This window comes from Anarrhichthys ocellatus, unplaced genomic scaffold (genome assembly GCF_004355925.1).
Source record: "Anarrhichthys ocellatus isolate YVR2014 unplaced genomic scaffold, GSC_Weel_1.0 scaffold18, whole genome shotgun sequence".
In the NCBI taxonomy this organism is placed as follows: domain Eukaryota; kingdom Metazoa; phylum Chordata; class Actinopteri; order Perciformes; family Anarhichadidae; genus Anarrhichthys; species Anarrhichthys ocellatus.
The window spans coordinates 1,491,888-1,507,893 of record NW_022280048.1 but is presented as its reverse complement, the minus strand read 5'-3'; the positions used below and the strand labels follow the sequence as shown (position 1 = coordinate 1,507,893).

Below are 16,006 nucleotides of genomic sequence, written 5' to 3'. Positions count from 1 at the left end.
ACAATAAGGCTCTAACATGCGCGTGGCAGGCAGAAGGTTACCTGTGATAAACTCTGCAGACCTTAAACCAACCAACAGCATCAAGCAATTTACAATTTCACGTCCTCGTTTATTAAGCAGGAAACGATTCGTTTAACAGCTCTAAATACACAGAAAACAAATAGCTTCGGGTACACCTTTAGTGACCTCATCCTATAATATTCATCATTAATGAACACGTGATCACTTGACCCGACCCGGATAGAAGTAGCGTTGTATCTTATCATTGGTTGGTTCATGGGGGAGACGCTGTCATCTTACGTCACAAGGTGCATGCCAGAACATGGTGCAGAGGCGGAGTGGTAGAAGCTTTAAACTCGCCATATAGTCACTTGTTGTGGGGTAGGGTAACTTCCTTCGTCCTCCTCTGACCGTTTCTTTGAATATTATGATGTGGATATTTGTTCAGCATGTTACATCAAATAATGTTATAGCTGCCATTGTTTACCACTTCCCAACAGCGTGGCCACGAGTTAAGTTGTGTCTTTGGTTATATGGCACTAAGGCCCTAAATTGACAGTTGTGAAATTGTATATGTGCAATTTGTTCAATAAAAAAATAACTAAGGCCCAAAAGAAAAAAAAACATTTAATTTGAAATAAATTACTTTAGTAAGTACTGTAAAGTTGTATCACAAGAAACATTAGCTACTATGTTTTGGGGGACAATGTTATTCTGGCGATTTTGTTACTCATTCCGTCTCAATTTGCCATTTTTCACAGTGGTTTCATAATCTTCACACAATAATAACAGCCCCATCAGAGAGATGGTCTGTGAAGGAGTGAGCATTCTCAACGGCTGCTCGGGGTCAAAAGAACAGGGGAAGTCTATAACACAGCCGGCACTAAATCACTTTTTATGGATGAAATTTCATTCTGGGATCCCAGGTGAATCACTGATTCATTCAAGGGTGGTTCCCATAGACGGTCAGGTCAAAGCAAGACGAGACATCCTCAAACGTCACTGCCGATGCCAAAACAAACTCTTAATACGACAATCGAATTTCAAAGTTTCACTTTAATGCTGAATTTTACTGTGAAACATATGTGCTCAAATGAAATATGGTCCTGAGTAGACTCCTCAGACCATAGGAGGAGACAGACAAGAAAACATACAATCAAAATAGGTCACTTGAGCAGCAATGTGCAAATATCTTACTGGCTGCTCAACATAAGTGAACACACAGCAGTGGTGGGCCGTCAGGGCCTGCAAGGCCTTCTCTGCTGGCCTAAACAGAATCACAAAGTTATAGCTATTTTATAATGTAATAATTTTTCTTAAATACATTACATGTATTATAATTTATAAAAATATTTTCCCCATTATCTTATTTTCTCATTGCACAGCTACTGTCTTCCTCAGTTGCTCTGCTTCCAGTGCAGCTTGTTTTAAGTAGAGCTTTTATCCAATCAGATTTCACCTCTGTGTCTCTAGGTAAGAACAGAGGCAAATAACCGTAGCTCAGTAGGACAGCACAGAAGGACTAGGTATAAAATGCATGGCCCGCCACTGACACACAGTAAATGTGCAGTTTCCCGATGACATAATGTCTAGTCAAAGTTAGATATTCTAAGCAATCACCTATCGCTCATTTTTTTCAGAGCATTTTTTTGATAGCTGTCATAGTGCTCAGCTTATGGCACTAAACGCATCGAGAAGATACCGATCATGTGCCATCACCCTGCGGACTCTAATCACAACCCTCATACATAAATACGGCATGTTATCTACCAATTGCCTACAACTGTGAGGCATCTGAGTGTCATCATGTGCTGTTCATATGTGAGGATTGTCCCTCTCTGCGTCTTTGGCCAGGCTCTGCAGCAGAAACCCCTGGAAGGCCTCGTCGCACGACTCCGGGATCAGAAACTCAAGCAGCAGGTCACAGATGCAGTAGATCAGATGCCTGCTCATAATCACACAAGCGGGGTAAATGACAGGCTGACATCAACTGTTATTAATACAGAGGGCTTATATGGACAATATTGGAAAATTAAATGATTAAATAGAGCAGATGTGTTGTATATATTATTGTATGATGTGTAGCACTGTGCATGACTTGACTGAAGACAGGAAACTGAGGAGTTAGGGACCGTCACAAAAGTGCATACTTAGAGGCCAAAGGAGCTTTTTCTAATTATTGTAAATAGTTTTCTTGTTTTTTCATGGACATTTCAAACAAAATCAATTTCAACCTGGATCTCCTCTCATTGTATGCACAATCTCCTTTTTAAAATAATATACATTAAAAATATATATATTATTATGCTATAGTGCCCTGTGAGTTGTTATTGCCTTTTTCTTTGTCAATAGCTTTCTCATTTTTCATCATAGACACTTCGGACCAGCCTGACATTAATCTGGGCCTCCTCCCATTATAAACACTTCCTCCAGTTTGTAAAGAAAACCATGCAATATGGCCAAAGGCAGTTCTGACTTGTATTCTTTCAACTAACCTCTCATTCTGTTTTCCCTTTTAATTTCCACCAGGACCATTAACAGTTACACAGTTTTCATTTAGACTCAGTTTAGGCGGTACAATCCGAAAAGATGTTGTAAACATAAACAAATTCTGATCTTAGCTATATCAATAGATTGCACCCCTACTCGCTACGGTTTAGTGTATTATAGATCTGATACCCAGATACATTCGTAACCTGTATGAGTGCACCCGTCTTAAAATAGCCGAATCAGACGTACAGTATGTTTACTCGACAGTTTGCTCGTTGACTCACTTGTTTATCTGATGATCTTGTAAAGACTCCAGCATGGTCTCCAAGGTCAGTCGGTACTTCTCACTTCCCAACATGTCAGTGATGAGCTCTGCCGCAAAAAAATTAAGGAAATCAAAGGAACAACATAGCTTCAGGAGCACTTCGAAAAATCTAAATGTATGGAGCATTCAAACAGCTACAACCTGACTCAGCTTCTACATACCTGGCAGCAGCTGCATTAGACAGTCCAGACATTGCTCCTTGGTTTCCTCTCTTTCTGCGGCACTGCGCTCTGGCCGTGGTTGAGCTGGCAGCGTGCCACCTGGCCATACAGCTTCCTGCAGCACTTGAAGGTAAATCACCCAGCAGGGGGCACTGGTAAGGTGGGCAACCCCTAAATCCAACCATCTGAAACAGAATCAGCAGTTTAATGCAGTAGTGTTCCACTGTGCAAGGGCCTCGATATCACCAAACAAACAAGTGAAAATAAATGCATATATTGTACATGCAAGCACGCTTTGATTGATTAGGAAGGAACAAAAGGGGAAGCAACACACACAAGTATTCTTAAATCTCTCTGAACCATTGAAGGAGCACAAACGTTGTTTGCTGACATGCTTAGTGAACCCTACAACTGCCAGAGGCATCTGTTGAGTCCAAAAATGGAGGCCAGTATAATCAGTTAATGACAGCAGGGCACAAGAGATTAGACAAGCACAGTTCCCACAGACTGTGTGGTAATAACAATCCCCGTGGTAATTCTAGATTCCCAGTGAGGCATAAATATTTAAAAAGAAAAGTTGTATTTTGAAAGGCAATCTGAGAGAATGTCATGCAGCAGTCGAGTGCTACAAACCACTTAGTGCTTACTAGAGATGAACCCAACGTCTGGATGTTGAGCTGGGTGAAGGGCAGATAATAGAGAGCCACAATGTCACATCCCAGCTAAATAAATCTGCAGTCACATCATTTGTATGTGTTAGTAGCATCAACGTCAGCCGAAGTAATCATAATAATAAATATGTGATTACAGATTATTTCAAAAATACACAAACTCCTGCCTTCTTCGGGAGGCAGACGCTGAGTTATTGACATGTTAAGCTGGATGTACAGTAGGAAGTTACTGAAAGGAACACTTACCTCTCAATGAAGGTGCCAAAGAGCAGTCTGATGGTCTTCTGTATGTTCTCAGTGCAAAGCCAACTCCACTGGTCCTTCATCAGCAGACACAGAATGTTCAAGGCAACATCTGCCACAGCTGTGTCTGCAGTGCACAGCAACAAACGTAGACACACAATAAATACACAGCAACACAACAATAGGAACACCTTTAAACACATAGGACACACTGTACAGACAAAACGCATCAACGGTGGAAAGTGACTTCTAGAAATACTCAGAAAACGTCTAAAGAAACAATGGAGTTTTACTGCGTCCAAGTGGTAATGCTGAGTAACTGCATGTTGATTCTACAGGGCTGCAAAGCAACACTTCCGTACTGGCGTTATGGATAAAAACTAAGATATCAACCTGTGCCATGAGTTTTCCCTGACGTCTTCTTGTCCATGCCAGGCTGCTCACAGCACTGCTTGGCTGTCTCTTTCCCATTCGGCTCACACAAAAGTATTTCCTGCTCTTTGACGAAGCTCTCCAAGCCCGACAGTGACATGCCATTGAGGATCTACGATGAGCAAAGCAGAAATGTCAGCTTTGTCCAGTTTCCGTTTCAAACACAAACTTTATAAAATCAAAGATGGTCAATACAGTGTGGTAGCTTACAGCGCTGCCTTCACTAAAGCAGTATGTCACTTTAGGGTGTAGGTCAGGTATGTTGAGAGATGGGGAAATTTTGCTTTGGAACATAAGCCTCCTGATGCATGAAACAAAAAACAAAGAAAAACAGGAATCCAAAAATAAAACACTTTTTATTTCATAGGAACACCAGATAAAATAGATAATTCAAAGCGTCCTCAAGTGTAGACTCAGTAGTGATTTTTGTTGACATCCCTGTTGGAATCCCTGGATAATGTTAAAGACTCTAAGATTTATTCAAATGACTCAATGTAGCGGTCACGACTCAACATGGGCAAACGCAGATCGCGATGACGGGTCACAAGTGGAAACTGCTTCGTTATTTAGGAGTCACCGTGGAAGACAATTTGGGAACAATGGCACCGGACTGATATAGAGGTCTCACCTGTACTTCCTGCTGTCCATTGTTCTTCCGTCAGCATCTCCCTCCAGGTCCTCCATTGGACTGAGGGGCTCAGGATGAGGGAACGCTGTCTTCAAGGTGTCTAAAGCATTTTCCATCATCTTTAATGACGGAGAAGACAGGAAATAATTAAAGTCCCCGAAACAAAATACATAGATCATACTTTTCCATTGAATCTATAGTTTTGATTAACAAGCTTTAGACAGATTTCTTTTTTTTTAAACTTGCAGCCAGCTAGCTGTTTTTATGCTGAGATAAGCTAACCAGCTGGCTTCAGCTCCATATCAATATGGAGTCATATTGACACATACACAGACATCAATGTTCAATCAATCTTCTCCTCTACCTCTTGGGAAGAAAGGGACAAAAACCTCCTTCTATCAGAGAATGATAAGCTGCTCGTACGTTTCTTACAATAACTCTCACAACACCTACAGCATGAAGATTCTCTCTGACCTTATCGATTCTCGACTTGGCAAAAGGCTTTCTTCCAAAATATGTGCAAACATCTGAGTTGAGAGCCAGGAACTCCTGCATGTCCTCACTGTTGGATGTCTCAGGAATGCTGCTTAATTGCTTGAAAAAAGAAAACAAGGCAATCAAATTACAGAATCGCATCAATCCTTTCATGACAGAAGTTATGATCCCAATATACGTACTTTAAGGAACGTATCCAGTTGGCCTTTACGGGCTTCAACCTTGTCGCTGTCTGCATTGCCAAATGGGAGGTCGGGGAACATTTTCTTTGGGCCTTTGACATCTGAAATACATGACATTGATTTGCATTGATGCACCTTTCTCCGTATACTGAAGTTCAACGGTCAATTAAAGAGGATGATAGTCACTTACTCTTGATTACTTTCTTGACCTCAGGCTTCTCCTCCAAACGTGTTTGCAAATTGAGGAACTCGCTGTATCTCCGGTTGACAGTGTGACAGGACACAGGTTGCAGAGTTTCAGCGTTCTCCGCGGCAGCCATCGTCTCGAACTGTAAAGCGGAAAGCGGAGGTCAATGTGGGCTCATCGATAATACATATTCAAATATCAGGAAGTAAGAGGTGGCGTTACCTTTACAGTGTAGAGAGTGTAGGGATATGTGCCTGTGCCACGCTGCTCCTTTGAAGCGACAGTGCCACAAATTTGCACATTCTGGATGTTCACAGGTGCAGCTTGGATGTTGGGGGTATCAAAGTTGCAGGAGGTCAGACAAAGTCTTCTTGGAGGACATGTTGGGGATTTCTCTTGGGCTATGCCTGCTGGCCACTGGGAGTCCTCGGGCACCGCCATCTTGGGCCCAAGATTTTTCAGAGGACCGAAGCACCCGAAAGCCTCATCGTCCTTTAAAGTGATCGCGTTGCAGATGTTCGTCGGAGAGCCGCAGTCACAAAAGCCTCCCGTCAGGTCGTCTTCGGAGTCCGACTGAATCAAGGAGTCCAATGAAACCCTTTTGGGCTCTGGTGAGTGGGAGTAGCGGCCAGATGTGAGGGAGCAGCAGTTCACTTTGCATGGTGTGAGCAAGCCCACAGGGCAACCTTCTACTTTCCCGGCAGACATCAGGCTGACCATGCTGCCCTGCGAGGAATCCCTCTCACAGATGCTACTCTGGCTCTGCAGATCATCAAAGTCAGAGGTGTTTCTGCTGTTAAAGCTGGCCGGATCAGAGGAAGACAGTGACCTGCAGGTGGTCCAGGACTCCTGCTGGATCTGACACCTGTACAGAGCAGCCGCAGCCGGGAGCTCCTGTGGTTCCCTGGACCTGGTGATGACGTCTACAATGGTCTGGTTGAGCCAGTCAGGATCGGACGCCCTGCTTATGAGCGGCAACAGCACGTTGCAGGTGATGAGCTCTGTAACCATGTAACCTCCAGTCCTGGTTTCCATATGGGGGTACGGAACTAGCACATGTAAGACGAGGTTAACTAGAGCTCTCGAGTAGCCGAGCTCAGCGGCTGCACTGCTCACAGCCGGGTGAGGGGCATCTACTTCTCTGTAGAGCTGCCAGAGGCCAAAGCTCTGCTGTTGCGTTGACTGTATCTGCCTCGCCGTCATGTAGCTCTGCAGGTGACAGCCGTACAGCTCTAGCAGCCGCTGAACCAGCGCCTTTCTGTCCACTCGCCGCGCGCGCTCCTTCAGCTCCATCACTGACTCCAGCATCGTGTTACGCACCGCACGTTCAAACTCCCCCTCCACCTCTGGCAGGAGAGTGCGGTACCACGAGGACACGAAGTCCCGCACCGCTTTGTGGACAGCGTTGTGGATCTCGTGGTTCAACCTCCACTCGTGTTCGGGCGAATACAGAGGTGGGTTGAGTTTGCCAAGAGGCAAAAAGTGTTCCAGGTGCAGAAGGCTGTCTGCGTCCAGCACGGCACGGGACCCGAGCCAACCTCCGAGAACCACCAAGAGACTGGTGAAGACGCAGAGGAGCCAAACATTCACGAGGAGATGGAAGAGGACAAGCCACGCCAGCAGAGCCCCGAGCCCTAACAGCCTGCGCTGCCCGAGTAACTCTGATAAAGTCCAGTGAGGAGAGCTCGTTGAGGACGGCATTAGAGCCAGCTGGTGTAATGTGTCCTGTTGAAAAAAGACTGTGATATACATTATGTCATATAACAAGCACAAAGAATACAGAGTGGTGATTGTATGATAACTTGCTTCTTTTGATTTATAACCCCTAAATAACCAAACAACACTGTTTAAATCATTGTGGTAAAGATATAACTTTGGTTGCACATTTTTGCTGTATATTGGTGGGACTTGTCAATGTTTAGAGCTGAAAATAACAAATATTTTCATTATCGATTAATCTGACTATTTACTTGATTTATCATTTCATCTCGTCCAGTTCCCGGGTTTCCAGTCTGCCTGCCCTGACTCGTCCTGCCGGATTTTCCCCCTCATTTCTTGTCTTGTGCTTGGACTCCCTGTTGTGTTCTGGTAACGATTCCTATTTTGTTCAATACTCATTAAAACCTGTTTCTCACCTCTATGGTCCTGCATTTGAGTCCATCACCACACCTCATGACAGTGACAACTTCTTTTGTCTGACCAACAGTCCAAAACTTGAATAATGACATTAAGATAACAGAGAAAAGCAGAAAAATCCTCACAACCAGAGAATTTGGCTGTTTCATCCTAAAAATATGATTTATCTATTCAATTACCAAATAGTTGCCGATTATTATTTCCGTGAATCGATTAATCGACTAACCTTTGCAGCTCTACTGTTTTTACATGAATACTGATTCTGTGTGTCTCTGCCATATATCATTTAAATACTTTTATTTACATTTATTCGCCACTGTGCAGTACCAACAACATTCAAATTAAGACAGGTTTATTAGCTATGCTTTATTAACCTAATCAGCCTATAATATTGCCAATCACAAAATTTCAATTTAAGTATCAAAAGTAAAAGTACTCATAACGCAGAGTGGCTGCTACTGTTTGTATTATACCATCACATTATAGGGTCATTATATTTGATGTATTAATAATAATATTTGATGTATCAAGATGGAGCTAAATTCAAACTGATCATATGTCCTGTATGTAAAATCTCAATTTGAAAAGTAACTAGTTACTATAACTCTTGAATAAATGTACTGAAGAGAAAATAACATTTTTCTCTCTGAAATGTAGCGTTAATACTTAATTAGAGACAGCTTAAAGTACAAGTAGACCTAACTTTACCTCAAAATTGTACTTTAGTACACTTATACTGCAATTATTTACAGGGAATATTAACCAGATAGCCATACTCCTATTATTATAATTAGAAAATAACAATATTTACAGCAACAGCAAAACAATTAAAATGCAGTGCAACACTATAATCAGCTTTACCACATGAGATGTATCACGTTAATTTGTAAACTTCGAGGTACAATCAGTCTTCTGCTGCCTGTTGTTAGACTACAGACTACACGCTGCACCACTGAAGCTGTTGTTTCCTCGCTTTGTTCTCAAGATCTTTAACTAAATCTGTGAGGAATAAAAAATGTTTACAAATCTACTGCAAGCTAGCTAGTGCAGTCTACTGACATGATACTGCAATTATTAGGAATATTCAGCCTTGTCATAAAACCAGTTGTGAGACAGTAAAAATACATTACCTACGAGGTTGTAGGAGCTTTATAACAGGAATACAAGCAGTATAGGGTGTCCTCCTCCTCCGGGACATTGCTTTAATCCTCTAACAAAGATTATCTGGGTCAGTCTGCAAGTCAAGATAGACACATGGCCCATATGGACAGCTAACTAGCTGTTAGGTGTCCACTTGACCTGCCAGAAAGCACAGCTCTGTGGTCTCTCTTGTGAAATAAGTAGGCTGGAGATAAATAAATATGTCAGTTCATTAATAAAATAATACATGTCAGTTTGTTTGCCTTTCCTTCAGTCACAATCTCCGTTCCCAGGCCCCTCCATTGACCTGTTTTTCCATTCACCAGTTGTCCTCAGGACTTTCCTTCTGTTCCACATCACCTGACTGCCACACCCACCCACACACCTGCATCTCCTAACGGCTCTAAACCTAACTCTGCTCTTGCAAATCCGCACCTGTGTGCTGTCGTGGCAATTTTGTAATCCCACTCTCACAATGAGGAACGAGACAAAAATGTTTTATTGTCACCCTCTTAATGCTCAGAGCCTGGTAGCCTACTCAGGACAAGCGAGAGGTTGAAATGTGCATCCCGATGTTGTTCTTTCTCTGATATACTATGGCTTGGTCATCCCCCTCTGGTTGCTTCTTTTAATAAGAAACTTGCATTTCCTTAATTTAGGTAGTCAGGATGCATTCAGTCAGAGGTGATCAGATTCAGCATGATCAAACATAGGGGAAGTATACATGATTACTTTGTGCATGATCAGACGAACTTCCCTTACAGTGCTCTTACAAGTCAACATCCAGACTCACTGACCATCTAATTTAGCCTCATCCACTAAGTCCATTCAGGGACAGGTGGTCAGAATAGTATCAGCATAGTGCTTCTCAAATAAATTTGCTTTGCGCATGCTCAAACCTTCTTGTTATACATTACCGGGTTATGTAATAGTGCCGCTGCTGCCTGCAGCTCTCATGGAGCGCAGATCTATTGGTCCAGCAGGATACAGACCTAGAGAACAGCAGTTGTGTCCATCCACGTTAACCGCTGACATGCCTCCTGTGAAGCTCGAGGTTTCAGGTGAGCCTCCTCTATTTTGTGTATGTTTTTTTACTGTAACGTTACAGACAAAACAGGGCCGTTTATTCAACTGCTGTTGGTTTTGCAGAAGTGGGACAATCTAAGACCCATGTCGGACACGCATATCGCTATCGCTGTAACTTTAATCGCATCTTTATATATATAGAATCAGGGCTGTTATCTTTCTTCTTATATATGGTGTCTGATTTGAATGTGGATGCAGATGCGATGATGTGCGATGAAAGACCGCTCAGTTAGGACATACTGTTCTCCGCTCCGGGAAACTCCTCTCGTGTCAGGTTTCATTTTGCAGGTGTTGATAAGGTGAACATAGGATGAGAGAGCCTGCAGGCCGCAGGTACTCTTCTACTGCGAGCTTCTTACTGCGCACGCGCATCAGAAGAATGAGCTGGACCCGGTTCAAAATTAAAACAATATTTAATGTACTACACAAAGTTCACTTACAAACTGAATTAACTATCAATAGTAATGTTCTCGAGAGCAGAGACCACATACACGCATCTCCTCCCAGTTAGCTGAAAATGAGAGCTGCAGTGATCTGAGGTAAACTCCCTAAAACATTGTCTTTTGTATCCCCTGAGAGTCGGAAAGTGTCCGATACTGTCATAAAACGTGTGAATGACCCTCCGTGGTGATTAGTGATTGGCTTCATTTGAATTCTGTCCCCTCCCATTATCGATCCCTTAGCAAAACATCTTGGACTCCTCCTCTCTGTCCTGCTGGTCAGCTTGGCATTTGACCTCCAATGCCTCCACCAATGAGGTCGCCTCCATTTGCTGCTGCATGTCTGACACCTCACCCAGAATCCCTATCTGACCCTCAAAACTATTCTTAGTGTTTTAATACCTACAGTGACTATACTTTTATGATTTAATACATTCAATGAGTTAATATACTGTAACATATAATATCCTCTATAAGTAAGAATATTGTAAACCTATAATACATTCCATATGGAAACATATTGTGACTAACATATTTATTATTGTGACACTTCTACTCACTACTAGGGGTGTTATTTTATCCTACTAATAATGCGTTTAATACTGAAATTCTCCACACAGGCTACAAGTACTTTTAAGGGGGACAAAATTGCAACAATTACATTGTTGAATAAATTTAGCATTGACAATATGCTGTAATTGCAACGTGTACTGCCAAAATGTCGGTAATATCTACAATAGGCTGTATAAAGTCATAACACTGAGCATCATACATTTCCCGGAAGACTCTCGTGTTATCTACAGATGGTGGGTTAGACATAACTGAAGGTAAACAATGTTTGCGTCGCTCACACGTGAAAAGAGACAAGGCACCTGTAATATTAACCCTTTTAATATATCAAGTTGCATTACTGATCAACACATCTTGAAAAAAAACAATATCTTTCTGCATGTCCCCTTTCATAATGCAGCTTAATGACTGTGTTGCCAAATAGTTTTGTTGAGAACTTAAATGAATAGGCTACTCTGTCCTTTAAGGTGCGAATAATTATTTTGTAAAAAGATTCCTAAAATGACATCTGTTGCTTCTTCGTCGTTTCAAATCATTACCATTCCATCAGAGTTTTCTTCGTTTCATCAGGCATGTGCTTCTTAAGAACAGACAGAATGTGATTTTTATGTGAAGATAATACAGACAATACAGCTTTTATTTTGAAAGTAGAAGGAATTCACAGGACCTTAGTTGCTCAAATTGAATTTGGAATTCAACTGCTGACTCTGCTCTTGGTATTACTGCCAAATCTGAGACTGAGCAGTTGTATCATTGCCAACAGTACTACTGCCGTTCCCTGGCTGTAACACTGGGGTAAGTGTCTCTCAGTTCATGGTGACAGTGGAGTTGACTGGTGACAATGATTCAATCAGACTGGAATCTGCCCTACATGTTAGAGCAGTTGAGAGTTCTGTGTTGAAAAGTTGTAGAGCAGGTCTGTAAAATAAAGACTGCAGTGAAACCAACCAACACAAAGACACGGTGACGGAGTTGTTATTGCTCCCTCCGAGGAACTGCCCTTTAGTCTCAATTTAGCCCCAAATGTAGTGCTGATAAATGTCAATGAACAGAAAACATCATCAGCTTGTTTGTTGATCAGGGGAGGAATCAAACGAAGATTAACTGGTTTATAATTTGGTGCAGTCAAATGCATCGTGTGTTATCTGCCACACACAAAAATGATGGTTGCCTAATAGTTTCATAGTCAAAAGATGACCATCTCCCTATTGTCCATCTGGTTTACGTACAAATAATATGGGAATGTATATGTGTGTCCTACAGATGATGCTAAGCCTGGTGACAATGGCATGGCCAGGGAATGCATTAGCTCAGCATTAAAGGGACTAGAGACAATTGAACCTCTGGTCCGCTCTGTAAAAGAGACCCCTGAGCCAATCTCCACTGAAGTACAAGGCACCATTCCCTCCTGGATCAATGGCAAACTCCTCCGCAACGGACCCGGAAAGTTTGAGTTTGGAAACACGCAGTGAGTTGGAAACACCTGAAAGTAATTGCTGCACAACACAAACGGAGAAAAAAAGTTTCCAATCAGATGTGATTAAGTCTATAATTCCCCACAGCTACAACCACTGGTTTGACGGCATGGCCATGCTACACCAGTTCAAGATCAACAAAGGTAGGGTGACATACATGAGTCGGTTCCTGCACAGCGACGCCTACAAGAACAACAGCGAGAAGGACCGCATCGTGATGTCAGAATTTGGTACCCTCGCCATGCCCGACCCCTGTAAAAACATCTTCCAGCGCTTCCTGTCTCGCTTTGAGATGATGGGTGAGTCCACCGAATAAGAAGGGATGGAACAAAGTATACATAAAGGAGGGGGGCTCAGGCCAACCAACTGTAGTTGACTCATTGTGCAAGAACGTAGCTTCACTTTCTTTCTATCTTTTTAACTGAGGTATAAATGAAACACAGAAAGATCAGGTCAGATGTTTGTATAAATTCTGTCTTTCTGAATTTGTACTGAGGCCAGGGGTGGAGCCTCTAAAGTACTGTATATGTAAAGGTTACATAATAACACGTGCAACAGCTGGGGACCAGAAGGGGCATGTACTGTACTGAATGTTTCACATTCCCACCAGACTTTTCTGTGTAACTGCGAGCAGCAAAATGCTATACTTAGATTTCTGTTAAAAGCCAGTAATCCTGTGTTTCTCTCTGTTACAGCGCCCACGGACAATGCGAGTGTGAGCTTTGTGAAGTACAAGGGGGACTACTTTGTCAGCACAGAGACCAATTTTATGCACAAAGTGAACCCAGAGAACTTAGAAACACTGGAAAAGGTACCATGATGATCATCACGGAGCAATATATGTCAATATCAATGTCATTAATTATATGGTACATATAAACGCAGTATCTGTCTTTGGTCTTGTAGTCCAGTTACTTCAGCCACAATCATCGTCTTGCCGTCTTTCTCCGCAACATTTTGTAGGTAGACTGGAGCAAATTCATTGCTGTGAATGGAGCCACTGCCCACCCACACTATGACCCTGACGGTACCACCTACAATATGGGCAACTCCTATGGAAGCAAAGGTTAGTCCCATCGTCCACAAGAGTTTACGTAAATCAAGAGCTAAATGATCTGTCTCTCGTCCTCCATTATTAAAAAATAAATATATATATATATATATATGTATATATAACCAAATTGTCCTGTCTGTTCCAGGAGCCCTGTACAACATCATCAGAGTGCCTCCTGAGAAGACAGATGCCAAAGACACCCTACAAGGAGCCAAAATACTCTGCTCTATTGTGCCTGCAAACAAGTCCCATCCCTCCTACTACCACAGCTTCGGTAAGCCAGCCCTCCTGGATGTATCATTCGTTAGTGATGTCTGTATCTTTCAGCTACAAAGCCCTGTAACACCCTGCTCCCGCTTCCAGCCATGTCCGAGAACTACGTGGTGTTCATCGAGCAGCCGATCAAGATGGACCTGCTGAAGATAGTCACGTGCAAGCTGAGGGGGAGGGCTTTGAGTGACGGCATCTACTGGGATCCCACGCAGGAGACGGTCTTCCATCTCGTTGACAAGCAATCAGGCGAGGTGGGATGTGACTGTTGTGATTTAATTACGTCTAATGTCGGCAACTCGGTGGAAAATCCTGATTCGGGGGGAGGATCCTCTTGATTTGGATCCCGAGTCATCTAATCGTGTGTTCTGTACCGCAGGTCAGCTCAGTGAAGTACCACACCAAAGCCATCTCCACCTTCCATCAGATCAACGCCTTCGAGGAAGATGGATTCCTGATGCTCGACATGTGCTGCTCAGATGACGGCAGAGCCATCAACAACTACCTCATCCAGAACTTACGCAAGTCGGGAGATGCATTAGATGAGGTCAGTATATAATTGCATGAGTCAACACTCTTTTGGGCAGTTACTAAAGAAAAGAATACACCCGGAGATAAAGTAAAATAATAAATAACTGCTCAGCATTCTGGGCTTTGTTCATCTTTTGCCTTAGTAATTCATAATTGCTGAATACTTAAGGAAGAATCTTTTTCTGCATTCAGTCTGTCAATAGTTTCAGATCTGTTAATAATCAGTTTATGTTTTCAAGTGTACTGTTGCTGTTTACGTCTCCCTTTGCACCAAGAGACAGAAAGACATACTGTAAGAGAGGAACCCTTTAAATTTCACCCATAATGCATCGTTCCTGTGTGGTGTCGTTCCCAGGTGTACAACACCATGTCCAGGGTATTCCCCCGGCGTTTTGTTCTTCCCCTTCACGTGACCGGTGAAACCCCGACAGACCAGAACCTGAACACACAGCCCTCCAGTGCAGCGACGTGTGTCAAAATCAGCGAAGACAAGGTGAGTTGTTCAGAAATGCGTCCTGACGAGCTCATGTTATATCAGCCACACCTACTTACATGCCATAAAGTACCCGCTAAATATGTAATGTAACAGTAATGGGATTACTAAATATAGAAATATAACAATAAAGTCTGTGGTTTGGGGCGTTTGTTTTCATAGGTATTTATGGAGGCGAACACGCAAAATGAACAAAGAAAGGAATAGAATTCTTCATATCACAGTCACAGAGTAACACATGTAGTCGCCATTTCCACTTCCACATTTTTAACCAGCAGGGATGACACAGGTCATATCTTCGAATCAAATCAACGTTTATTTGTCACATACACAGTCAGACACAGTACAACCTGTAGTTGTACAAAAAACAGGATCGAACAAATGAAAGTAAATTAGCGCGTTAGCGCCTCCCTGACCTCAGCAGAGAGAAGAGTCTGTTGATGGGGTGATGCAGGTCGTCCTGCACGTTCTGGTGTTAATGTCTAGTAGAGCTGAGAGCTCACATCAGATAGCGTGTGTAGTGCCTGCAGGTGTGTAGCACCTGGTGGGTGCAGCCTGAAGGCGTCGGAGGTTGTAAAGACGCTGAAGGGCTTTCTTTAAGATGCTGACGTGACGTAATAGGGCCGTGACAGATCCTCTGTGATCCAGACACCAAGGTTCCATTCACATCCACCCACTGAAGCTCGTGTGAACTCATGGAGGCCCGTAGTAAAAACTCTGCTGATCAAAAGTGACAGTGGGCCGTTGATCCGGTTTTCTGTCAACAGGTGTTCTGCCAAGCCGAGGATCTCCATGGAGACGACCTCCACGAGTACGGTGGCCTGGAGTTCCCTCAGATCAACTATGGGAAACACAACACACGGCCGTACCGTTACTTCTACGGCTGTGGCTTCAGACACCTGGTGGGAGACTCACTGCTCAAGATGGACCTGAAGGACAAGACGCTCAAGGTGTGTGTGTGTGTGTGTGTGTGTGTGTGTGTGTGTGTGTGTGTGTG

The 16,006-nt window shown here is 43.0% G+C and overlaps 2 protein-coding genes across 2 annotated transcripts in view; one reads left to right on the top strand and one right to left on the bottom strand.

Annotated features, from left to right (window-relative positions):
- Positions 1–1,506: 1,506 nt before the first annotated feature.
- Positions 1,507–7,515, bottom strand: snx19a (sorting nexin 19a). Its single transcript, XM_031857358.1, has 11 exons — positions 6,037–7,515; positions 5,818–5,956; positions 5,628–5,728; positions 5,425–5,544; positions 4,951–5,069; positions 4,533–4,623; positions 4,284–4,434; positions 3,894–4,017; positions 2,977–3,161; positions 2,775–2,862; positions 1,507–1,945 (listed from the first exon to the last, which is right to left on the bottom strand). The coding sequence occupies exons 1-11, from the start codon at positions 7,513–7,515 to the stop codon at positions 1,816–1,818; spliced, it is 2,727 nt and encodes a 908-aa protein (XP_031713218.1). The 3' UTR covers positions 1,507–1,815.
- A 2,455-nt stretch (positions 7,516–9,970) lies between these two features.
- bco2a (beta-carotene oxygenase 2a) overlaps positions 9,971–16,006 on the top strand; it is a 7,565-nt gene continuing 1,529 nt past the window's right edge. Inside the window, exons 1-10 of the mRNA XM_031857096.1 lie at positions 9,971–10,151; positions 12,450–12,654; positions 12,749–12,960; positions 13,357–13,472; positions 13,625–13,727; positions 13,861–13,989; positions 14,079–14,239; positions 14,365–14,532; positions 14,872–15,009; positions 15,777–15,959. Coding sequence (XP_031712956.1) covers positions 9,980–10,151; positions 12,450–12,654; positions 12,749–12,960; positions 13,357–13,472; positions 13,625–13,727; positions 13,861–13,989; positions 14,079–14,239; positions 14,365–14,532; positions 14,872–15,009; positions 15,777–15,959 — 1,587 coding nt within the window. The 5' untranslated portion in view covers positions 9,971–9,979. The remainder of the gene's footprint in view (positions 10,152–12,449; positions 12,655–12,748; positions 12,961–13,356; positions 13,473–13,624; positions 13,728–13,860; positions 13,990–14,078; positions 14,240–14,364; positions 14,533–14,871; positions 15,010–15,776; positions 15,960–16,006) is intronic.

Coding starts and splice junctions, on each gene's coding strand:
- snx19a (XM_031857358.1), bottom strand. CDS start 7,515: ATGCCGTCCTCAACGAGCTCTCCTCACTGGACTTTATCAGAGTTACTC. Junction 4,018..4,283: donor AGGGAAAACTCATGGCACAG/GTTGATATCTTA, acceptor TGTGCACTGCAG/ACACAGCTGTGGCAGATGTT. Junction 2,863..2,976: donor TCTAATGCAGCTGCTGCCAG/GTATGTAGAAGC, acceptor TTTTTGCGGCAG/AGCTCATCACTGACATGTTG.